At 35.2% G+C, this 26,619-nt stretch overlaps 1 protein-coding gene across 1 annotated transcript; it reads left to right on the top strand.

Annotated features, from left to right (window-relative positions):
• Positions 1 to 464: 464 nt before the first annotated feature.
• On the top strand, positions 465 to 17,854 carry LOC105044580 (probable AMP deaminase). Its single transcript, XM_073257276.1, is given in 21 exon segments — positions 465 to 729; positions 732 to 1,019; positions 3,110 to 3,291; positions 3,832 to 4,039; positions 4,715 to 4,893; positions 4,989 to 5,040; positions 5,142 to 5,269; positions 5,436 to 5,615; positions 5,761 to 5,828; positions 6,174 to 6,316; positions 9,696 to 9,757; positions 10,555 to 10,668; positions 13,179 to 13,319; positions 15,616 to 15,768; positions 15,968 to 16,021; positions 16,135 to 16,245; positions 16,347 to 16,520; positions 16,635 to 16,715; positions 17,300 to 17,398; positions 17,528 to 17,597; positions 17,796 to 17,854. Coding segments are annotated over 20 exon segments (2,646 nt in total). The 5' UTR covers positions 465 to 569; the 3' UTR covers position 17,597; positions 17,796 to 17,854.
• Positions 17,855 to 26,619: the final 8,765 nt, after the last annotated feature.

The raw sequence follows: 26,619 nt of genomic DNA, 5'->3' as shown, positions 1-26,619 counted from the left end.
GCAAGCAAGTATTCCAAGTTTCCAACAAAACCACAAATACCGCAGCCTACGCAACATTTTAAAGCAAATCAACAGCAGCGGGATCGATCGAGTGCCCAACCAACCGCTTCCACCAGGCGCCGCCGCATCAGATTCTGCCACAACTCGACCGCGGTCTCCCAAGTTTAAGATTCTCTGCTGCCACCTAATCTCTACCGTCGGTTAACGAGACCCATGGGAATCGACGGCGGATGATTTATCCGGATTGGACCGGAGAAAAGTAGAATTCCCTCTGGGCGTGGACCGTCCCAATAAACCGGAAACATTGTAGCGGCAGAACGGTAAATAGGAGAAGATTCGGGGGCTACTTGGATTCACGGAGAGTGGAAAGGCATCTCCTTTGATTTCGCACCATCCAAACTCGACAAAAAAATATTCATCCGAATGTCCTCTTCGACTCCTATAAATTTGCCGTTTACTTCCTTCTTCCCCCCCTCCAAATAAAACAGAGAGTTTTCTGTCCTGGCCTCTCTCGCTACCCCCCTCTCTCTCTTCTACTCTGCTATCTTCTTCTCTGGGTTTGAGGAGCAATGGACACGTACGCGCTCCACCTTGCCATGGCGGCGCTGGTGGGTGCCTCCTTCGTGGCCGTCTCGGCCTACTACATGCACCGGAAAACCCTAAGCCAGTTGCTGGAGTTCGCGCGGGCGGTGGAGCGCGAACGGGCCGCCGCTGGAGGTGGCAACGAGGACGGGGAGTTGAGAGGGACGGCGAGACCTACCGGAGGTCGTCCCTGCGGCGGGGCCACCAGTCGCACTCCCGCCGGAAGGGGGCGGGGTACTATCGCCGCGGCGGCGGGTCGGTGTCGCTGCCGGACGTCATACTGGCGGCCGAGGTCGACGGGGAGGAGGAGGATGAGGGGGAACAGCAGATGCGGCTGGCGATGAACGGGCCGTTGTTGGCGGCGGTGACCGCTGAAGAGGACCACCGGAGCCTGCCAATCCCCCCCGGCCTGCCTCGGCTCCACACGGTCCCGGAAGGTAATCACGGATCACCAGAGTTTTTGTCTGACTTCTCTCCGGAGTGAGGGGATTTTTCTTTGATATTATAAAACGGTGCGGTTAATGTACTGGATCTCTTCAAGTAGTGCACACATGAAAATAGTACCAATAAAATCTCTCATGGATGATATATGTGTTAAAAAAAAGGAAAGAAGTTATTCAGGAATATGTGCTGTTGGATAATTATTAAGTATGATTTGTTTGAAGGTTTTTCCCATACATAATCTTTATGTTCTTCTTATGATTGCTACGCTTTTTCCGAAAAGTTCTATATTTTGCCAGTGGGAGGAGATCCTCTCTCATTCAATTCCAATCGGCTAGGAAAATTCTGATGTTGATTAAAAAGTGTGGAAGCAAATCTATCTTCAGTTTTCTCTTCATATCCAGCGAGAAAGTTGGGAAGCAAATTCTAATCTTGATTAGAAACGAGTGTTGAAGCAAATGTACCCTGAGTTTTCTGTCACATCAGTGAGGAAGTTGTTTGTCCTCAGTAAAGGAACTCTTTTGCTTTGCATCTGTACCTGTTGACATAATCTACTGTTACACCAATCATTTGTCTTCTTTATGATGGGTCCTATAACTTAGTAACAACATGCGCTATATATATGTTATCGAATTGTTTCATGAATTCACACCCAACTAGTTCTTATCCAGGTCTGAGCCCTTTGAAATTGAGAGCATATTCAAATGTCTTTGCATTAGTTCTGTCTAAGTCCTTTCGAGTATTGATTTTTCTCCCTTCCTAACCAAACCGACAATGTGATTCCAATTATTCCAATCCGAACGCCTTTTAGGCTGTTTTTGCTTGCCTTATTGCAAAATCTCCTATCAATAATCGGTCATGTGTACTTTGGACCTTAAATAAATGGACAAGAAGGACAAGAAACATACTTCTAGGAGTCATTGCTCCAAATTTGTCATCCTAAACAGTCACAATTTAGTTGCAACCAAAATGTTGGGTAGATTCAAAGGTGGCACTATCTCCTTGTGAGTTTCATGCTCGTCAATAGAAGATCTCCAGTTGAAGACCTCTTTGATGCAATTATTGAGATGCAAGACTGAAATTTTGAACTTGCAAGTAGCTATACACCATTTGATAAAGTTTTAAATCTAGTGAGACGAAAGTGTTCCGGTATCTCCGTGGAATGCGACGCCCTGCTGTCTCATCCCATCTTGGTAGTGATCCCGATAGATGTCCTCCTCCTCTTTCTCCTTCTTCTCCTTTTAGTTCTTTATTTCTTTCTTCTTTCTTCCTTTCTTTTCTTTCTTTTTCTTCTACTTTCCTTTCTTCTCTTTCCCTTTTTTTTCTTTATCTCTTGTGTTCTTTCTTTTTTCCTTTTCTTCTTCTTTCTCTTTCTTTTCTTCCTTCTTTCTATTCTTTCTTTTTCTTATTCTTTCATTTCTTTCTTTCATTTTTCTTCTTTTTCCGACTGAGATGTCCCCTGTCCTACCAGGATATAAAACCTTCCCATTTGATTTGTCTGTAATCTGTATGGACTGGCTAGCGAAACGTGATGAAAGTGTTCATTTGGTGGGACCTCAGCTTTGGGAGCTAACATGGTTTATATTTTCAGTAATTGAAGATAGGTTAGTGATGTGATTTGTGAAAGCTTTTTGAGATGATAACTTACCCCCTTTTTATCATTTTTGTTAATGGTCTTTCAGTACATATCAACCAGTTATATGAAGATGCATGTAAATGCAAAAGAGGATATTATGTCAAACAAGGTTTTATACAACTTGTTATGTAGATATTGCCCATAGAGTTGTTATATACTTGAATCCTCCAGAATCACGACCTCTTGCCTTCGACAATCATGTAAAAATGCCACATATGCACCCTAATGGCAACGTGCATTCATGCCTATTGGTTAATTGATAGATGGTATAGGCCCATCCATCCGTACTAGTAAGATTATGCACGAGTGGATGTAATAGCAATGCTGTTGTTGTCAGGCTTTATGTTGGGAGAGGAAAAATTATGTATGTTTGGCATGATGCATTTTTTCTTAAGTTTTATAAATTGACTGCACAAAGAAGTAGATTAACAACAATTCTGGATGTATCAGGTGGTAAGCAATCCCTTCATGTGGGTTCAAATAAAAAAGCTGGACATACCATACCAACTTCTCCCAGGTCTCCTGTTGCTAGTGGCAGTGCCTTTGAGAGCGTGGAGGGGTCGGATGAAGAAGATAATCTGCGCAGCGATTCTAAACTTGACAATACCTACTTGCACACAAATGGAGACATTGTAAGTTTGTATTTTTTGCATGATAATGTCACATTTATTTTTTCGTGTTCTTTTCCTGGGGTATTATGTAAAATCAACATGTCTTGCGTCTCATGGTGTAATACTGTCGTATTCTAACTCATGTAACTTAATTTTTTTTTCTTTTTCTTTGGATCCATTTGAATAAAAATAATAGTAATGTAACTGCAAAATAGGAACAACCTGCTTAACTTAGACTTATGCTCTACAGATGACAATATTTAACGAACCTGCTATATTTTAGGACTGTCAATTGTCCATTTCGGCTTCTGAATTTGCCTTGCTCCTGCTCCTGCTTTATGTAATAAATGTATTCCTATCTGTAGCCCTCTGTCCATTATCATCCATAGACAATTGATTTGCATTTTGTTTTGTGAGGTTTTTCCAAGCTTTGTTTAGTGTTTGGTTTTTCTTTTTGCTAGAGATATTTATTGATGACATGTCCAATTTCTGCTGTTCTATTTGTTCTTTAAGCCTTAAATGCTGATCAATCTGATTATATTTCCAACTTATCATGAACAGGGACCAGAGCATAAAAGCATTTATCAAGCTATGCCTAATCAAATCACCGACAATGGGGATTCAAAGCCATTACCTGCAGCTAGCATGATTCGATCTCATAGTGTATCTGGTAATATGCATGGTGCCCAGCCTGATCCAGTAGCAGCAGATATTCTTAGAAAAGAGCCTGAACAAGAAACGTTTGTCAGACTGAAAATTACACCTGGTGGTATGACATTGCATTTTTCAGAAAGAAGAATTGCTTTGCTAATATACAGAAAACATACTTTCCACTTTTGAAAACCTGAAAATTTCGTTTACATTACTTCTGCTTTGCCTTGTTGTTTACAAACCTGCACATGCATCATTATGAGGAGATTGAGTGAGGTGCTTTCAATACACATGCAGTCACACACACATACACACTAGAGCATCTAATAATTTAGTCTGTGGTAAAAAGATGAAAAACTGTTTGTTTCAATACAACTTCCTACGTGTGAACATATCTTGATTCTTGCATCATTGCAAAGACCATGCCTATAATCCAAAGGGTAGAATTAGTGCTCTACTAGAGGCATGTAATGTTGTGCTCCTTTATCCATACACATATCAATTGCTGCCTGAATTTATGAAAAAATATTAACATGTAGTTGAAGAGCTTGTTAGTGATGCTTTTAGTTGCTTTTAATTGGTATTTTTTTTTTCCTTTTTAAAAAGTACTGTACTTTTCACTCCTTGTGCTTTTTTTTTTTTTTTCATGTCACTAAAGAAAAGCCTTTTCATTATATTCTCACAAGGGTAACTAACCAAAAATTATAAAAAAAATCCACCATCTGAGAATTCATCTACATACTTAAATTGCTTCAACATATTATTGGTAATTGTTCTTTTTGTTTGATCCCAGAGACACCAAGTGCGGATGAAGCTGAGGTCTACAAAATTCTTCAGAAATGTCTGGAGTTGCGAGAAAGTTATGTCTTCCGAGAAGAGGTTGCTCCTTGGGAGAAGGAAGTTATAACTGACCCCAGTACACCAAAGCCTAATCCTAATCCGTTTGCCTATACACCTGAAGAGAAAACAGATGTTAGTTTATTCTCTCCATCATTTCTAGCTGTGTGCTATTTCTGAAATTTTGTCTGTGTTTTTTCTGATTCCCTCAACAATGGTCTCTTTTGCAGCATTTCTTCCAAATGGTAGATGGGGTCGTTCATGTATATGCGGATAAGGACTGTAGGATTTCTCAAAGCCACTTGCTTCTGTTATTTTTGTTTGTTAAACATATCTTCTTCAGGTTCTTTTGATAGTTACTCTTTGCTTGATTTTTGTCCCAGTAACAGAAAGACTTTTCCCTGTGGCTGATGCTACAACATTTTTTACGGATTTGCATTATATTCTCCGAGTAATAGCAGCCGGAAATATCAGAACTTTATGCCATCACAGATTAGGTCTTCTAGAGCAAGTAATTTCCTTCTCGTTGTTAGAGTTAGTGTGACATCGGTTCTGAAATTAATGTGATATTTCTCCAAGTAATTTGAAATTGTGATGAAGTAAAATTTATGATGATTGCACATACTATTTTTTTTCTATATTTTAATTTTAAAATTGTTTCTGGTGGTTATCTACAGAGGTTTAATTTACACTTAACGCTTAATGCGGATAAAGAGTTTCTTGCTCAAAAAAGTGCACCGCATCGTGATTTTTATAATGTCAGGAAGGTCGACACTCATGTTCATCACTCAGCATGCATGAATCAGAAACATTTGTTGAGATTTATAAAGTCTAAGTTGAGGAAGGAACCTGATGAGGTACGTATGCTACTCATTTTCATTTTATGACTGGAGTAACGTATTGTCTATGTTTGACAGAAAAGGAACCTATCTTAATTCATGATGTCTAATGTTGTGTTATGCAATTGCATCTAATAATTGCTTGGAAATTTGCTTATTTTAGGTTGTAATCTTTAGGGATGGCACATATATGACTCTGAAAGAGGTTTTCGAGAGTTTGGACTTGACCGGGTATGGAACTTTTATCGATCTTAACGAGTAAAACCTTAAGTTATGCCATTATGCACAAGGATTAAAGTGCGGCTGTCATGGGGCATCTGTGCCGCTTCATGCTGAGACACACCATGTCACATCTTACCAACTCATGCGCCATGGCATGCCAAAAATCGGGAATTTAAGGGCCCTTTGATTTGTTTCCAAGGAGTACAGACCTGGTGCATGGGCCAGCATGTGCTAGCACTCAACCTTGGTGCATGGTGTTGGTATTGACCCGACACAGGCCAGCATGTGCTAGCACTTGAAAACATGGTTAAGTATCATTAATTCACAAATTTTGGTTTTGCATGTGTGAAATAGGTATGATCTCAATGTCGATCTGTTAGATGTCCATGCTGACAAGAGCACTTTTCATCGCTTTGACAAGTTTAATCTCAAGTACAATCCTTGTGGCCAGAGTAGACTGAGGGAGATTTTTCTTAAGCAAGATAATCTCATCCAAGGTATGTGCTTTAGTTGATTATTTTCCTTTTTGTTGTACTTAATTTGCGCATATGGTAGTGGTGCTTTTGTGTTTCTTTAAATGCATCCCTCTTGGCTCTGCTGTTGATTTTCCACTTCGAATGTGTGCTTACACTATAATGCATCATGGTTTTAATAAGCGTCTCTCTGCATCTCTCTCTTTCTCTCTCTCTCAGCATGTGCACATCCAATAGCTTGGAGTAGTAAAACCAGGATGCTGACATAAAAAAAGAATATCGTCTCTTTTGGCCCTATGCTTTTGTCTATGGTGATTTTGGGCACTATGACTTTTATCCTGGTGTCATCGTAACTGGAAGTCTAGAATTCTAGGACTATAACTTATATGCCAACTGTTATAAGGCAAGTAGTGGGATTTTATCATGTCACCTCTCCATATCTTCCAACTCCTCTCTTTTGATAGATAGATGGGTTTTTCTTTTTAATGATGTACTTGAATTCAGTAGAAAGACAACTTGAAATCCATTAGTCCATCTATATAGGACTATAACTTATATGCCAACTAGTACAAGGCCGATGGTGGGATTTTATCATGTCACCTCTATCTGTCTTTCAACTCCTCTTTTTTGATAGATAGATGGTTTTCCCTTTTAAAGATGCACTTTGTCTCTATTATATAAGACAGTACGTAAGAGATGGAGGGAGGGAGGGAGGGAGGGAAGAGAGGTATGGAAATTGTTGATTGATTTTTTGATATCCGGTAAGGTGTTAATTTTGCCTCACATCGTCTATGTCTCAGGGGAAACTGAAGAGCTATGATGATAGGTAATTCTTATTTCAAGTTTATATAACAATATATATTAGTGTAGTTGAATAAAGTAGTAACTTTGCTTGTTATTCCACCATTAGCTCTTAGCTAATTGGCACCCCTTCGGTTGAGTCAGGTTTTGGGATCGATTGCAGATGGTGACATTTTCACATTATCGCACAAAAAAAACCTTGTTGTTTCGGGAAAGAACCAATCTGCTATCATGCAAGCTATTTTTATCACGTATCCACCATCTCTGTGGTGGACATGTATTACCAATGATCACTGCCCAGAGCTCTGAAATCATTTAGTTCATTGATATTTGGAGTTCTGATCAAGAGAAAGGGGACAGGTCATGACACTCTTCATTTGCAAGAAATCACGGTATTGGCTCTGTGAATCCTCAATGCCATTCATTCACCAAAAAAAATAATTCATCTGGAAAGTTTTAGCACAATGTACATGCCCTGGCAATGCTATTAAACTTTGGATTGGATCATTAGTTGTAGAGGTCGTCAGGTTTAATTTCATCAAGGATTGAAAATCTTAAATCTTTTAAATATATAAAAAATATAAAGAACTAAAAAGTTAGTCTCAAGTCACCAGAAAGACGAGAAGTCTTATTATCATTGAGAAACATATTTACTAACAACAATGTTTAGCACAGTTAGGAACAAAAACAGGGTTGATTTTTAAAGAAACTAGGGTTGGGGAGGGTATAAGAGGGAGAGAATAATAGTAGATTAAAAAAAAAGAGAGAGAAGGGAATAAAGGGCTGTGGGCAGTTATTCTATCAATCTTTCTCAATACATGTCAATCAATAAATGGAATGCCATAATGCAAAACCCCTTTTAATTCATGCCACCGGACTCCTTTCCTTGTCTTATAAGTCTCTTAGATGCTAACAACTGATGGACACTTGCCTAGCATTGACTGATCTAGATATTGTTAGAGACTAGAATTCTTTATGTGGCCGATAGATTGTTATCAGCTGGCCACTTATTTAACCCCACTTTGATTTCAAATCAAACTCTTCAAGAGGAGAATTATTTACGCCCCCATTTAAGTTCAAATAAAACTCTTTAAAAGGAAAGTAAATCAAGATCCTTGATGCATCTAGAATTCCTTTTTTTAGCATCCTAAAAATTAGTAAAGTAAGTCCGGACTGTGACTTGAAATCTTTATCTGTAGAAAAAGCGAAATGTGAAAAAAGAAGGCAACTGGGTTCCGATCCACTCATCAGAAATCAAGGATACACGTCGTCTGTTCACGCAGAAAAGAGAGACTGTATCCCTGTTTTTCTGTCTGCGAACAATGCTCCAGACCATTATACTAATGGATCTGATGATGCTGTGGATAGGATGATCCAAGATTTGGATTGCATGATCCAATTTTGGATTGTCTGTTCTCTACTGGTTTTGACCCAATTATCTGCTCTGGATTGGTCTAATATTTTTTGATCCAAATCATACTATCTGGATAGTGGATCAGAAGACCCCAACAAAATTGCACGCCAGCACCTGAGAACACAATCTGATTGTTGGAATATATGGAATTACTTGGGCTTAATTTGTCAGAAAATTTCACTCTAATGGTGATGAAACGTGGAAGGATCTATATCACTTTTTTGCTTGTTGAGTTAATGCATTTATCCGGTCTAGGCATGGAAGATTGTGTTAATTTGGAACAAAGATGAAAAACATGTTTTTCAGTGCCAAGTAATACATATTGCATGTTTTTTAACAATATTTATGCTGCAAAAATGAATTCAAGCATGCCTTGAGCGTAGATGATCAAGCATGGAAATGGTGCCAAGATGTTATAAGCATCATCTTACCCACTAGAAATGCATCTATGACACTTCTAAGCTCCTCATACCATCTCTTTATCATATTGTAATGTATTGAAATCTCAAATTAAACCAATCTTGTGGAAGTTATATACTCTTATGAAACATAATCCTTTCTGATGTAGACAATTTAATTTATTATGCCTTCATGTCAAATCATTTTTTGATTGTTCGATCGAACATGCTAAGCTAATGCACTGGTATGTTACAGATAATAGAACTTATCCTAAACAGACATGCTAGTGCTAATGAAAACTGAACATACAAATAAAATTGAGCTGTATGATAATATGTCAGTTGTCCAATCACTTTGTCATTTCTCATGTTTAGGTGTTTTCATCATGGTTATTAAACAACATTCTTCTCTAATTTTAATGTCAAGGCTCTAGATTCAGGATTTTATTTTAGATAAAGAGGTTGCTGGATGGTTTCATTGGGCCAATTACCTGGGTACTTCCCTGTGCTCCCTGGTGGGGGGTCCATGCAATTGACATGGTCCATTGCTTGGACTGAGGTGTGTCCCCACTGTGCAGCGTATTGCACAGGTTTGACTTCCACAGTTGTCATCAATCATAAGTTTCCTTTAATTCAGCTTCTTAATGTTTTTTCTTCTTTATTACATTTTTTGGAATGAGAGATGGATGGTGTTTATGTTTCCCTATAGAAGTTTCTTTTTTGGGAGCTTATACAAGGAATTCAGACTTGTTTTGATGCAATTGTATTGCTATATTTTCCTTTTCACCAGGCCGCTTCCTTGCTGAGCTAACGAAACAAGTGTTTTCTGATCTTGCTGCAAGTAAATACCAGGTGCATTTTTTACTTGGACACCTAAGTGGCTATTGATAATTCTGTAATTTTCTTCCTTGCTTTTATCTCTTCAATAATTTATTTACATGTATGTGCCTTCTCCTTTGTGCATATGCCATGCATATGCATAGACATAACCATGCCTTCTGCTACTTTTTTTTTTTGGGGTGCTAAACCTCTCGGGAGACAGTTAGCCTGTGTTATCTGCAGGAAATTAGATTATATGAAAGAATTGTCTCCTTCTCTACAATAACACCTTGTCAGAACTGGCACTAGATGAATATGGGTGATTAATGTGGGTTAATATCATATTTGATGCATGACAGAACTAATCATTGGTGTTATGATTTGTTGGTAATGTTAATTCTACAAATAATGAAGTTAAGCATATAGCTTGATGGCCATTTGAAGGTAAAAGGTGGTGTTACCATCTCATAAAAAAATAATGCTAATCATGTGTTATCTGATTGTCTCCATTGTTCATCCAGGTCCTGTTTTACCATTGATGAAACAATCAGGCATATAGAGCAGGTGCAGCAAATAAATAATTGCACATAATGAACTTATTTAGCACTAAATTCCAGATGCTACTAGGTGCATTTGGCCATGGAAATTTGTGGATTGAATGCATTTATTTGTTGATACTGTTTTTTAAAATTTAATGGTTGACATTGCTCCATGTTTCATAATTGCCCAAGATTTCTCTTCATTAAACTTTTATTTGTTTTTTGAAATTATTATTTTGTTGCGTTGTATTCATGTGTAATAGTTTTCTTTTCTCAATCACCTCTTATCAGATGGCTGAGTATAGGCTGTCAATATATGGAAGGAAACAAAGTGAGTGGGATCAACTTGCAAGTTGGATAGTGAATAATGAGTTGTATAGCGAAAATGTTGTTTGGTTGATTCAGGTAATTGGTGCATTATTTCTATGATTATAATCAACCTTTAAATGCTTCATTTTCCATTTATTTTCCCAAGAATTTTTTTTTATTGGATGATCCAGTTTCTTGATATTTCCCAATCATCGTACTTGCCCTTGGAAGCTTTCTGCATGAAAAAATGTTGTCATTCTGAAAATGATTATCATAGTAATTGCTATGGCATGTTTTGCTGGTGGAACTTGCCTTTGGAAAGGCCTAAACACTTTGTTGTGATTAATTATGTGATGCATTTATTAACCTGGTAATGATTTCCTGTCTGCTAAAAACAAAACAGAATTTGATTACTCCGTGTGGATAGAACATTTATCATCTGCTACTCTTATCTATGGATTCTCATTGCATGCTTTCTTAGGAATCCATGTGAATGCTTATGTTTATATATTATAAAAACCCTGCTTATTGATGGCGGGCTTTACATCAGGCATTAAATTAAAGAGGATCTTCATTTTGGACTGAGCAAGCTCATTTTCTAGCAGCGTAAGGACAAGGCATTTGCATTTATGCACACTGACCTAATTTAGGACTTCATTTTTTGCCTTCATGATCTTGTTTCTAATTAACATGTGTCTTCCTTTTCTGAGCTCTGACAGCCGCTATGCTTTAAATTTAACAATCATCTTAAGAATTATCAACTATAGATTTCCAAGACCTATCTCTTGATAAATCATAGAAACTTGGGTAGTGACTCCTGTATAACTCACCAGCAATTTATAGGATGAAGAAATGCTGTTCACCTTGATCTGGTTGTTAAATAACTAGTAAGAAGCTATTAGGTTGATGTTTTTATTATTATTATTATTATTATTATTATTTTTGTATGAATACAGATGAGATTTATATGGATTGAGAAAAATCTTTTAGCGAAAAAGTTGATCTTGCATCCGAGTAGCAATCACCATGACTATTGTTTTATTTTTTTTATCTCTATTCTGTTTTAGAATAATTTGCTAGTTTTCTGGATGTGGAATGAATGGTTACGTATACTTCTAGGGCATCCATCTTGGGCACTTGGGAGATACATAAACTTTTCAAAGTTAATTTTCTTTTATCACTATTGGATTATTCTTCAGCATTATGTGAATTAACAATGAGTTTGCTGGAACCTTCTCAAGAGGCATATGTACTTGAATTATATCATGGATGAGGTTTGTGCATTGGTATCATCTGAGTTTGAGCCTGTTATCTCTTTCTAGTTATAAAACGGTTGAGACTATACTTATAATGGTCCTTTAGGTTGCTTTCATAAACTTGGGTTGTTTGGTTGCTTAGGCTGAATATTGTTTTGAAAGTTCTATTAAATCTTGACTATGATATCTGTTTACACCACATCCTTGCTCAAACTGACACGGAGAGATGTATCTAATAGGCCACATGGTGGAGTGAGAACAAGTATGATGGGCTATGACCAAATGGACACTGTATAGAAGTCAACTGAGGAATCTGACTAGAAGTCGACCGAGGAATCAGACTAGAAGTCGAATATATAAGAATGACCAAGAGGGCCGCCAATATAAAGTGGGCCAAATGAAGATACAACAAGGGTTTTAGTTGACTAAGTGTCATTGTCGGACTTATAAGCGGTACAGGATTAGGTTGCTTTCATTGATGTGTGTAGTGGGAAGACAGTTAGCATCAGTTACCACAACCTCTAGAAGTGGAGATTAATGTGGATGGTAACCATCAGAATGTACAGTTATTATATTTAGTATAAATAAGTGGGATTGTACTCTGTAGAGCACCTTCGACAATTCAATTTATCAATTCATTTTATCTTATCTCAGCTTACCTTATAAGTAGCTTTCTATCTTATGGGCAATGTTGCCTTAGATTTCTACTACTGTAGCCCAGACTACATCCCTATCCATATCCAATCGATCTCCTTGAAGGTTAAGGCACTTGAACCCACTTTACTCTCGTATGTCTTCCCGTTGATCATCATCTTTTTGGCTGCAATAGCGATGGTGGCATGCTCGTGCACCCATATACCTCTTGCATTCCGACTTGTCACTACTCCTTCCTTGGCATGCCTTGCATGGGGTGGGAACGGGCGACGACAATATCTGACCATTGGGCTGCACCAGGCTTCAAGCAGACATTTTTGGATGCCGAATAGCTGTTTGGAAATCAATTATTTGGGCATAATTAGACCTAAATGAGCTTGGAGAACGCATATTAATTATTACTTGAACCTTGGCAAGGATAATGGGAAGATTGTTTTAACATATATTTTTGCCATGTCTATAGAATAGCAATATGATGCATACCGTGCTAATAGCTTGCAAGCACTAAACTAACTAATTTTGCTTATGGCACTTCTGATTTGGAATTTGATGCATTTAGTGACTTGTTACTTTATTTAAAAGTTTGCTTAGACATTTGTATTCGTATGCTTAAGCTGCAACCAATTAGTTTTTATTATAGACGCTGAGCAGCATCTCAAAAAATGTGGTGTTAATTCTACAATTTACCTTTTGCAGATTCCACGGCTATATAATGTATACAAGGAAATGGGTATAGTTACATCATTCCAGAACATTCTTGACAATATTTTCCTTCCCCTGTTTGAGGTCACTGTGGACCCGGAATCACATCCTCAGTTGCATGTTTTCTTAAAACAGGTTGGTGCAAGTTGTATTTAATTGCTGTACTCTTCTTTCTGCATTCTATTCATGCTGTTGCTGCTTGCTTCTGCATATTCTATGATGTGAATCAATTAAAATATTTATATGCATTGTTTTTTGTTTGTTTTGTTATAAGCAGAAGCCATGGAACTTATTTCATTTGAGTGGAAAGAGAATTATATTACTAAAAGTTAGAAAGATCCCACATATCTTTATTCCTTAAACAATTGATGGTCCATCACTTTATGCGAGACCTGATCATAAAGGATGCAATCTTACTTGAAGGCCACATCACTAGTTTCATAGAGAGTTCTAAGAATCTCCTATTGTTCCTTCCTTATTTTCAGTAGTGTTCTTGTGTTGAGTTTCTACCAGTATTATGATCAATTTTCTTGTGAACAAAGCTTGTTTTTCATTGAGAGCCTTCTTTAGTCAAAATTTTGTGTTGAAATTAGATGTGATAAGGAATCTGCATCTTACACTGTTCTGCTAGTGGTGGAAGGGACAGAATTTGTAGGTCCAGTCCTGTTAGAATTTAGCTTTGACCCAAGGTTTCAAATTATTAACTCATATGATGCTATGTTGTATTGTGGAGATCATAGCACCAGCATACTGGCAGGATGCAGAGATTGTTTAGCACCATCTGTATGGACTTGTTCACTGTTATATTGCTTTAATACATGATATTTCGCTGTTATAGTTTGATATAGTTGGGCTCTGCTGCAAGTAATTTATGAGTTGTGTGAGGTGGATGAAAAGATTTTGGATATTGAAAGAGCTTTGGCCAGCTTTCTGTGAAGCTGCTCCTTCAATATTGATTAAGGATTTGGATTTTAAGAGTAAGGCAGATTCCTTCTTAGCTTACTTGTAGTGCTCATGTCTTGGATATTCATGGCAATCCATCAGAATGAAATAAACTCATGCAGGAACAACTTGAAATACCTATTCTCAAAGAAGTAAATTGAAACATGTGGTCATCAGGATGTTGGTTTCAGAATTCCATTTTAAAGGCTGTTTACTTCTAAATTCACTCACAAAGTCTCGGTACCAATTGGTTATGGGATGTCATGTTTTCAGAGTGGTGGTTACTGTTGTCAGAACATGTTGGCTATCTTTTGGTTCCTCTTATTGGGCCACCAGTTTTTTAGCTCGGTGTGGTTTTGTAATGTCAATAATAGGGATTTTCTATCTATCATGACCCATCAAGTAAAGATTAATCTACTCTGGCTTAGGATTGATAAGCTAATTAATGCATAATGTTGGTTGAGAAGGCAGCTTACTCAGTTTGTAAATTTGATAATTCAGAGGTGGGCTTCTTCTCAACTTGTGGTGAACGGTTTCTTTTTATTTGTTTACTCTTTCTTCGATTTTGGTACTCTTTTTTGTTGTGTACAATTTAGATGATGACGTTCTTTTGTCTAGAAGGTAGATGCTGCTTGGTTTCAAAGCTTGACTATTGGACTTAAGTACACAGGAATGTAATATTATCAGTTGCTTATTTGCATGGTTGAACAACGTGCTATTGTCAAGTATTGACTTGTATGGGTCCGGAATCAGCCATGTTACATCGTTTTGTTATTTATATTAGTTCCCATGTATATTGAGCAGCAATTTTTCTTTATAGCTGTAATTGACAATTAGATACTCGAGTTTGCTTCTTTAGGATTTAAAGTTGCTGAGAAAGTGAAATAACTCCTCCTGCTCGTCAAAAAGGTTTGGTGTCAGTGTCAAAGAAATTTTGCATATAGGAATTGGTATGAAAGTTATGTTGGTTACAGGCTAATTGTTATTCGATGAAATTTATCCAAGTAACATTGTATATGTTTCTCTATTTCCACTTATATGTTTGTTCCTATGTTTTTCTCTGTTTTTCAATCACCAGTTTTCTAGTTCTGCATAATATAGAATACGAGCCCGGGCGCAACGGCAAGGTTACTGCATTATGACCTGGCTGTCATGGGTTCAAAACATGGAAATAGCCTTTCTGTATGTGGGGGGGAAGGCTGTATACCTCTGACCCTTTCCAAATTCTGCTTTGGTGGGAGCCTCATACATCGGAATGCCTTTTCTCAGTTCTACATAATATGCTCATTTACATCTCTGACCCTTCCCAAATTCTGCTTTGGTGGGAACCTCATGCATTGGAATGCCTTTTTTTAGTTCTACATAATATACTCATTTGCTTCTTGCTTTTGAAATTATCTTTTTCTTCTGTTTTTTTATTTGATTTATAGGCCCATTAGGTCCTTGTATTGCAAGGGGTGATCTTTTGCTTTGTGCTTTGTTTTTTCAGATTGTGGGATTGGATTTGGTGGATGATGAAAGTAAACCTGAAAGACGGCCAACAAAGCACATGCCCACACCAGCTCAATGGACCAATGTCTTTAATCCTGCATTCTCTTATTATGTCTACTATTGTTATGCCAACCTATACACACTGAACAAGGTTTTCATTCGAATCCATTTTTTCTTCTTTCTTTTCAAGAGCAGTTCTTTTGGATCTGTTCCAAAAGCCTACTTGAATTTTTTTTGCAGTACATACTCATATATTTGTACAAAAATATATGTTGTACATATTTTTGTTCTGATTTTTTTGAGATTTGTGTCAATCTTGATTATATTTTGAATTATCCGTCACATGTCAGCTTCGTGAGTTAAAGGGCATGACAACTATCAAATTTCGTCCCCATGCTGGAGAGGTATTAGCCGATGAAAATCTTTTTCACTTCCAGTGCAGCATGTTATTGATTATGCCATTTATCTTCCAGTCTTGTGTATGCAGCATGTTATTGATTATGCCATTTATCTGTAGGCTGGTGATATTGACCACCTTGCTGCAACATTTCTTGTTGCTCATAATATTGCTCATGGAATCAACTTAAGAAAATCCCCGGTTCTTCAATACTTGTATTATCTTGCTCAGGTAATGGAAGTCACTTTTATCTCTGGCATTTTCTATTTGGTTCATATTTTGTCAGTAGAAGAAGAAAGGTTGTGATACTGTATTCTTTATATTCTCATCAGATTGGTTTGGCAATGTCTCCTTTGAGCAACAACTCATTGTTTCTCGATTATCATCGGAACCCCTTCCCGCAATTCTTCCATAGAGGCCTAAATATTTCCCTCTCAACAGATGATCCTTTGCAAATACACCTAACAAAAGAACCTTTGGTGGAGGAATACAGTATTGCAGCTTCAGTACTCTCTCTCTCTCTCTCTCTCTCTCTCTCTCTCTCTCTGTACTACCTATACATAGGTACCTTTCCTGATACGTTACCTTTTTTTTTTTTTTTCGTTTTTAATGTTTCACAGCTATGGAAGCTAAGTGCATGTGATTTATGTGAAATTGCTAGAAATTCGGTTTTACAGTCGGGCTTCTCACATGCGCTCAAGGTATGACAAAAATTTGATGCTTTTGGTCTGGTCACCGATATGAATTAGAAGTTGTGATTAAAAAGAATTGATATTAATTTTTATTAAAACCTCCTGTGGTGGAATAATAGTCCAATAAACCCCTGCCAGTTGTATGCACGCACAATTCCTGACTGTCATCCTGTGCATCAAATTAAGTTGCTGAAATTTGCTTCGCTACTGCAATCCTAGATCCTCTTTTTTCACAAATAGAATTTACTGGAAGAATGTGGATTTCTGAAGTCATCCGTTAATATGCAACAACTTGAGCTTGCTGGATGGTAGAATAATATGCAACAACTTGAGCTTGCATAGTAGAATCATCCTGTGCTACATTCCTGTTATCAGTTGTGTAGAATTATGGCAACCAGCTAGCTAACCAGCCTATGTTTCATGTTGTCGTGCATTTCTTTGCTTATCATTGTCGGTCTTGCTGACAGTGTTGTTGCCATCTTTTAAACTATATCAAATATCAATGCTTTGCATGGTGACTTTCTGCCAATATGAACTGATCACCTTTATAACGGCTTGAAATATAATCCTTTGTAAACATTTTTTTTCTGTAGTCACATTGGATTGGTAGAACTTACTATAAGAGAGGTCCTGATGGGAATGATATTCATAAGACGAATGTACCTCATATCCGAGTTGAGTTTCGTGAAATGGTATGATTCAATTTTGATTTTCATCCTACTTATTTATGCTTCGCTTTCCAGTATGGTCACTTAGAATGGCTGGCCTTAATCTGTGAATGTCTTGGTCTCTGATGAATATTTTCCATTATAAACTTGCAGATATGGAGAGAAGAGATGCAGCAAGTTTATTTGGGTATGGCAGATTTGCCTGAAGAATTGGACAAATGAGGTGCTTTTTGCGGTATTATATTCAAATCGTCATGGTTATTGGCTCAGTTTTCTGGTGAGCTGCACATGTTAAAAAGAAAATGACAGTCTTGCTCATGATTTTGTCTTGGATTTGGACTATAATATCTTATCACTTTTGGCTTAAATTCGCATGTTCTCCCCATTTTTACTCCTAAATTCCTTCTTTCTTTTGCTGCAGAGAACGGTGGGCCCTGTTTCATCTACCTTATTTTTCAGCCTGTAACTGTGCATGCAAAATCAGATATGGGCTTGCTTGGGGGTGGAGGGTTGGACACGAGCTATATGAAACTTGGTTAGAACAACACACCATCTGTAGGTTAATGACCGCAATAATGGTAGAGGCTGGTGCATAATCTTTTCACTCTGAATGAAGGAGATTAAAAGAGAAACGGTGATGAGTCTGATTGTAGATTTATCCTTAAAAACCTGTGAACAGTTTATTATGATATATCAGCATGTTTTTCTACAAGTAATGGTTCTTCCTTCAAGAAATCCATAGTCACATATTCATAGGCCTTCGTGTTTTATTTATTCATTGCTTGCTGTATGGCAGAAATTTTGTGCTATTTTTCTTCATTATTATGTTATAAACCTGAAGGGGCCTATGTGTCCTTGTTAGCTGATAATTTTAAATAAATTGGGTTTCTTGTTTATTTTTTGACAATTTCAGTACTTTGATTGTTTACCAGTTGCAAGATAAATGTCTGTTTTTGTTTTTGTTCTTGCTGCACGATGTGTTGTTGATGGCCTATAACTATGACAAATGCTCAAAGCAGGCAAGTAATTGCATCCATTAATCAATCTAGATTCTCTGAACATGGCCAACCCTTCAAATACATTGTTTACCCTTGGAGATCCATTAACAGAATCCAGCTGAATCCCGAGCTGGGGAATCATCCTGGTAGCTATGGATATTTCGTTACTGCCAGTTGGCAGTTGTTATCGTTGCTGTGTCTAAAAGAGACTAGCAACCATGTACGTTTCTCTTTACCTACATTTCTATTTTTAAAATAAATGGGCAAATGGTGCAAAGCGTGATAGCTTTGCATCTCCCAGTCCTACGTGCAACTAGGCGGAGCTCCCGGTGACCGTACTATCCAAACTCTGAATCCTACGCGCAACTAGGCGGAGCTCCCGGTGACCGTACCATCCAAACTCTGAAGTTGCCTAGTCATCCTTTTGGTCAACGTGTTCCAATGGATTGTTGGATAGTCTGAGTCTATGAATTCAAACGAAGGATTGTTGGATAGTCTGAGTCTATGAATTCAAACAATTCGTTTGAAGAAAGCTTTTTGTTTGATTAGAATTTTAAGTAGAGAGAGTGAAAAAAATATTTTTTATATTGTATAAAAAATAAAAATATACGAAAGAGATGGACGTTGGCATTTTCTGTGATATAGGAAGTGATAGTATTTTTTTTATAAAATATTTTTTTAAAATTTATAATTAAAATTTAATAAAATATCAATAGATGATTATGATGAAATATTGAATAGTAATATAATATTATATTAATATTATAAATATAATATTAATATTTATTATATTTTAATATTTATATTAATATAATATTTTATTAATATTAATATAATATAATATTTATATCTATATTAATAAATTTATTATATTAAAATATTTATATTATATTAATATAATATCAATATATTAGTATTATATTAAACAATAAATTATTATGGTTTAATGTTATATTATAATATATTAATATTATATTTATATTAATATAAAAATAATATTAATATTTATATAAAATTTATGAGTAATAATGTATCATTTTATATCTACTAAGGGTATAATAAATATTTTATATAGCTCTTTCAAAAAAAATAGATGCTGATCCAAACATAAGCTACTTTATAATAAATCATTTTTTCATGATCAATCAAACATATAAAAATTTTATTTCTAGAAACTAACTTTTTGAAAAGTTACTTCTTAGAAAGTTATTTTTTAAGAAAACTACGAACCAACGAGTCCTACATGAATCCAGTAAGAATTGCTATCTTGGTATTAGACTTTATACAGATGGTATCATTCTATTACAATATTGATATCGCAGTTGTTTGTTTTTTTGAAGCTTGTAATCAGGGGGATTAAGGCTACCCAGAGGGATTTTGTTTTGTATATACTCTTTATGTTACCTATGTATGAATCACTTAGGATTTGTTTGCAAATAAATTTCTATAGGTAAACACCATTTGTCAAGAGAGACCATTGTACAAGTATTCTTTGAGAAAAGGTGATGCAATATGAATTTTTTTTTTTAGCTAATCGCCCAAAATAGGTAGATGAATCATCACCACAAAAAAAAAAAAAGAAAAAGAAAAAAAAAAAAAGATTGAAGATGAAGAAAATGCTTGGAATAGTCACTGGACCAGGATAGCGTAGAAAGACGGGAAGTGGGGAACATGAAAGCGGGAAGACGGAGTCACCCTGACTAAACTAATTAATCAACCATGTTTAGTCTGGCAACCAGTCATCCGCCCCGTTGCCTGATTCACATTTGAACACTGGTCATCCCTTTGGCTTCAGGATGATAGCTCCCAGAAGGCTCTAAATGCATAATTCAAGAATCTGAAAATAATTTATACCTACCGGTATGAAGTATTCAGGTGCTACAATTTTAGGGGCACATACAACATAAATAATTTTAACACAAAAAAAAAAAGCTAAATTTAGAAAAAAAACACCATTTTGACTGCCTTGGGCGTTTTTATGCCATCATGTTTCTTTTTGGGGTAGCGAAAGCTAAGTGGCGTGAGAGACGTTTGATGCAATTCACATACATGATGTGGTTACTAAAAAATGATTGGTTCAGACCGTTCTATTATATGTATCTTGAACTATCTAATAAAAATTATCATATCATTCAAAAAAATAGATTTTTTTCCATCCAAATCAATAAAAATTATCCATCAATAATTAAAATAAAAAAATTATTGGTTAAAATTATTTTATCATGTATATTTTGAACCATCCAATAACGAACATGCATATTATCTATTGTTGAAGGAAAGGATACATTATTATTCTAATTTAATTAAAAATTTTAATTAAAAAAAATTATTGTTAGTTATGATTGATTAACTAATAATTTTATTTTTTTATTATTTTGAATGAAAGAAATTTATTTTTTCGAATAATATAATGATTTTTTATTAGATGGGTAAAATAATTTTAATCAATAATTTCTAGTTAAATTAATTTTTTTTCATTCAATACTTTTAATTAAATTAGAATAATAATAATTTTTTTATAATAAAATGATGCGATAATTTTTTATTGGGTAACGAAACAACATATAATGGGATGGTCCTAATCAATAATTTCTCATAATTATCGTACAGATATAGGTGTACCACGCCACGTGGTCATGGAGTGGTACCAGAGTCGACTGAGTGCTTTATCTAATTAATTTTTTTAAAAAAAAATATTTATAAAAATAACTTAATTTCTAACTTATTTATCAAATTGATGCAAATAAGATAAAACGTCATTTTGAATGATGTTTGATGATGGCCAAGGCACCCATCTTTTTCTCTCATTTTCCACGTAGATGACGCAAAAAAAAATAAAATTATCAAATCAAATGGTATTTTTTAAAATGTTATTTGAAATGGCATTTTTAAAAGCGCCATTTGAAATGGCATTTTTAAAAACGCCATTTCAAATGGTATTTTAAAACATACCATTTTATTTGACGATTTTAATTTTTTCTCCAAAAAAAAAAATATAATTATAATTTTAAATTTATAAAAAAATAAAAATTATAATTTTGATTAAAATAAAAATCATCATTTCAAATTAGTATTCCCATTTCAAATTATCTTTTTAAAAAATATCTTAAAAAAATTGGTGTAAAAAAAATAAAAAATACCATAAAAAAGAATTGAAAAAAATATAAATTATAATTCTAAATTTTAAGAAAATAAAAATTTTAATTTTAATTCAAATAAAAATCATCATTTGAAATTACAATCTCCTTTTCAAATTAATTTTAAAAAAAATCATAAAAGAAGAAAAAAATGAAAAAAATAAAAATTATAATTTTAAATAAATTTTAAAAAATAAAAATTCTAATTTTAATTCAAATAAAAAATATCATTATAAATTATTTGCTCCATTTAAAATTATTTTTTTAAAAATATCTCAAAAAAATCTTAAAAAAAATAAAAATATCATAAAAAAGAAAAAATGAGAAAAAAATAAAAATTATAATATTGAATGAATTTTAAAAATAAAAATTCTAATTTTAATTCAAAAAAATCATTTTAAATTATTTTCTCCATTAAAAATAATTTTTTTAAAAATATCTCAAAAAAACTTAAAAATTAAAAAAAAAAAATATATTATAAAAAAAAAAAATGAGAAAAAAATAAAAATAATAATTATGAATGAATTTTAAAAAATAAAATTTCTAATTTTAATTCAAAAAAATCATTTTAAATTATTTTCTCCATTAAAAATTTTTTTTTAAAAAAATATCTCAAAAAAATCTTAAAAAATAAAAAAAAAAATAACATAAAAAATGAAAAAAATGAAAAAAAATAAAAATTATAATTTTGAATGAATTTTAAAAAATAAAAATTCTAATTTTAATTCAAATAAAAAACATCATTTTAAATTATTTTCTCCATTTAAAATTATTTTTTTAAAATATCTCAAAAAAAATTTAAAAATAAAAAAAATAAAAAATACCATAAAAAAAGAAAGAAATGAGAAAAAAATAAAATTATAATTTTAAAATTAAAAAAATAAAAATTTTAATTTTAATTAAAATAAAAAATATCATTTCAAATTACTTTCCCATTTCAAATTAATTTTTTAAAAAAAAATATGTAAAAAAATAAAAAAAATAAAAAGTATCATAAAAAAAGCAAAAAATTTTGAAAAAAAAATAAAAATTATTATTTTAAATTTAAAAAAAATAAAATTTTTAATTTTAATTAAAATAAAAAACATCATTCCAAATTATTTCCCCATTGCAAATTAATTTTTATAAAAAATATTCCAAACAAAGAAGAAAAAAATAAAAAAAAATTAAAAAAAATAAAAATTTTAATTTTAATTTTTGAAAAATAAAAATTTAATTTTATTCAAAAAAAATAATTTCAAATTATTTTCTCTATTTAAAATTAATTTTTTAATAAAAATATCCCAAAAAATTTTAAAAAATTAAAAAAATAAAAAATATCATAAAAAAGGAAAAATAAGAAAGAAATGAGAAAAAAATAAAAATTATAATCTCAAATTTAAAAAAATAAAAATTTTAATTTTAATTCAAATAAAAAAATATCATTTCAAATTACTTTCTTCATTTTAAATTAATTAATTTTTTTTCATACCGCACCATACATAGCTGTTCGTGTCCGTACCTGATCGAGATGTACCAGTATGGTCCGATTCATCTCATATATCGGCTTGAACTTTGATAGTTCCCCACCGACTTGTTTGATTTAACTTATTTTTAAATATTTTACGTTATAATTTTTATAGCCCTTTTAGCATAACTTTTTCTCTCCTAATATTCTGAGACACATTAGAATATGTGTATCCATATCCACAAAGCATAATATCCGATCACTCAAAATTAAATAATATAAAATAAAATCAATAATTAATAATATTAAATAAATAAAAATATTAAGTGTACAAAAAATAGTACAATAAAAGTTTCAAAAATATAAGTACAAATCTAAAAAAGACTAAGTCCCACAAGGACGTCGTGGTGCCCGTGGTCGCTTGGACCTTCTCAGAAAGGTCCTCAATGGCTGCTCCTGCTCCTGCTGTGATGGCTCCTCCCTTGTATCAGTGGAGGTTTGTTGGTCATGCTGCTCAGGAATAATTGATGCTGTCGGATTATCTACGAACTGAGAGATCCGCTCAACCCTCTCATCTGGATACACGGATGGGCTTGAAAAGAAAGTATCATACTCATATGGCCAACTGATACCCGGTGATATCATCTGGGGGATGTAAGAAGAAAAAGGTGCTACCATCTGTAGATCAAAAGGCGGTGGCATCTGTGCAGCATCTAGTGATGACATCTGCGGAATATGCGGTGATGGCATATGTGGAACATATAATGACGGCGTATATCTCATATCTGGCGCATCGGCTGCTTCATACCAAGATGCACAGCTATATAGATCAACATCAATCGCCATCAATATTTCAAACTTGTTCTTTCTATCTCACACAGTATCTGAATCCGTTCGTCTTCATCAGTCGTAGATAAAGCACGACGAGCGTCCAACACAAGATCCGACATAGAATCAATTACAAAATAAAAATAAAACAGTCAATATACTGTAAAATATAAAACAAATTGCATAATACAAACAACATAAATAATTTTCGTAGTTTTATCAAAAGACGCACAGGAGAACTTTCACCTTCGTATCCGAGAACTACATACCGAGGCTGTCCAATAACTTGCACTGTAATGCTAAAAAATCAAACCATGTAGTCTTCGGTATATGAACGGTCTCTCAAAATGGAATCACCATGAACAATGTGATCTCGACGTGCATCTCAAATATCGATGAACTCTGCATGTCTAATACCCAGTCAATACGAGCTTTTCCTCGTCGATCAATACGATGAAGTCCCTAGCTGGTATCAAACTACTCTGAGATATCCTGAATCTGACCAAACTATCGCTGGATACGATCGGAAAGATGCCACTCTACTACATCAAAACAAATAAGTGGCACCCTAGCAGTCTATATGTCATGTCCAACTGTACATATCTGCGGCAATATAGCCAATGTCTCATCTATATATGGCTCCCACAAAAATTGATAGAGTTAAAATAAAAAAAATTAATAAGCTAAAATTTTAATAGATTATGAATACTAAAATAATATTTGTAAAAAAATTAAATTTATATGTCTATATGTATCAACTATGTAATCTAACTGGACCTAAAACCCATGTCATCTCGTCGATATGTTGAACGTTGAATGCAACGTTCCATCTGTTTCATAATCTACTCATATTAAATAAATTTTATCAGATTTAAAATAGTAATTCAAGTAAAAAAATAATATTTTTATACCTAATTTCAATGATCCGTCTAGTCTGAATGGAATATCAGGATCATACTGCTCTGATGGCATCTCGAGCAATGTCGTCGTAATGGACTGATAGTCGGCATACGCTCATATCCAAATCTGCAAATTTTCAAAAATCATACATGATATACCTAATGTGAACTATAATTGAATATTAAAATAAAAATTTTTAATCCATACTGTAATAATACAAGATAACCATAATCTCGCTCTGATCAGCATATAAGAACCCGACACATAGCTCTATACAGGCAAGCTAGTACTGCATTGCCCCAACTGAGTCACGAGCGAAGTCTAAATCCTCTAATGATGGCAAAAATATCAACTTCATCTTATTCGATGAAGTATCGGATAACAGGACACCACCTAACAACCGCAGCACCTGACCCCTAACATACTGCTGTACCATCTCCTCGGTGCATCATCCACAATATGAAAATATCGATAACGATCATCAAATACTCAATCCTGAGTTGTGAATGATCGAAAAATTGGACGTCGGGCTCAAACCCTAGCAATCGCAAGCACAAAGCCTGCCACTCCAGAATGGTAAGCGTGGGATCAACTCCAGTAACTAAATCGTCATCAACTGGTAGTCCAGTAAGGATGCTGACATCCTATAAAGTGATGGTCGCTTCACCAAATGAAAGATGAAATGTGTGTGTCTCTGGACGCCATCTCTCAAGCAAAGCAGTAATAAGACCAACGTCCATCTGTATATGACCAATCCGATATACTCCATAGAATCTAAGATATCGTAAATAATTCAGCACTCTATGTGGGATGTCCTCTGTCCTCTAGAAGTCAGCATCAGATCGTCGTAGACGAAGGTGTCTGGACTCTTGCAATAAGATATAATAATTAGATAATGTATATGATTTTTTAAAAAAAAATTAAATAGTAAGTAGGATTGGAATGCTTACGCCGTCATCTAAAATAGTCTGTGATCGATGGTGCTCCTGTAATATAAGAATACTGCTGTCTCGAGGACTGAGATGCCGTAGATCGTAAGCCATAATACGCTAATGAATCTAAAATAATGATATTATCACAAGTGTATTAAAAAATAAAAAATATGATAGCCATTCATTTTATGAGAAATATATTTTAAATACAATATTGTCACATAATACAACTTAAACACAAAATTTAGTTCATCTCTGGATATTAAATGCATATATTCAAATGCGGGGCAGCCATCGGGGGCCCACCGCGGGGCCACAGTGGGGCCCGCCACCGCAGGGCTGCCGGGGTCGGGATGGGCGGGGCGGCCGGCCAAGGGAAGGAAGGGGCCCGCCACCGGCCAAGGGAAGGGGAGGGGCGGGGTGGGGCGGCCGCCGGCCAAGGGAAGGGGACCACCGTCGGTCGGCTGTCACCGGTGGGCCAAAAAAAAAGAGGGAGAGAGAGAGAGGAAGAGAGAGGAAGAGGGAGAGAGAGAGGAAGAGGAAAGAGAGAGGGGGCCGGCCAAGGGAAGGGGAGGGGTGGGGCGGCCGCCGGCGGCCCACGACGGACCAACCACAGGGGGGCGCGTAGGACCGCCGCCGACCGCTGTCGCCGGTGGGCCAAGCAAAAAGAGGGAGAGAGAGAGAGGAAGAGGGAAGGAAGAGGGAGGGAGAGAGAGGAAGGGGGAGAGAGAGGGCGGCCAAAGGAAGGGGAGGGGCGGGGCGGCCGGCGGTGGCCCACCGACGAACCAACCGGGGGGGCACACGGACCCGCCGCCGGCAGTCTATCGCCGATGGGCCAAGGAAAAAGAGGGAGAGAGAGAGAGAGGAAGAGGGAGAGAAGAGGAGAGAGAGGAAGAGGAAAGAGAGAAGAGGAGCTCACCGTCGTCGGAAGCTCGCCGCCGTGCTGTCGGAGAGGAGAAAACGTCGAAGAAGTTGGAGAAACATCGGAGAAGAGGGAGAAGAG

Source organism: Elaeis guineensis, chromosome 5 (assembly GCF_000442705.2).
Source record: "Elaeis guineensis isolate ETL-2024a chromosome 5, EG11, whole genome shotgun sequence".
Classification (NCBI taxonomy): domain Eukaryota; kingdom Viridiplantae; phylum Streptophyta; class Magnoliopsida; order Arecales; family Arecaceae; genus Elaeis; species Elaeis guineensis.
This window is presented reverse-complemented; position numbering and strand designations above follow the sequence as displayed.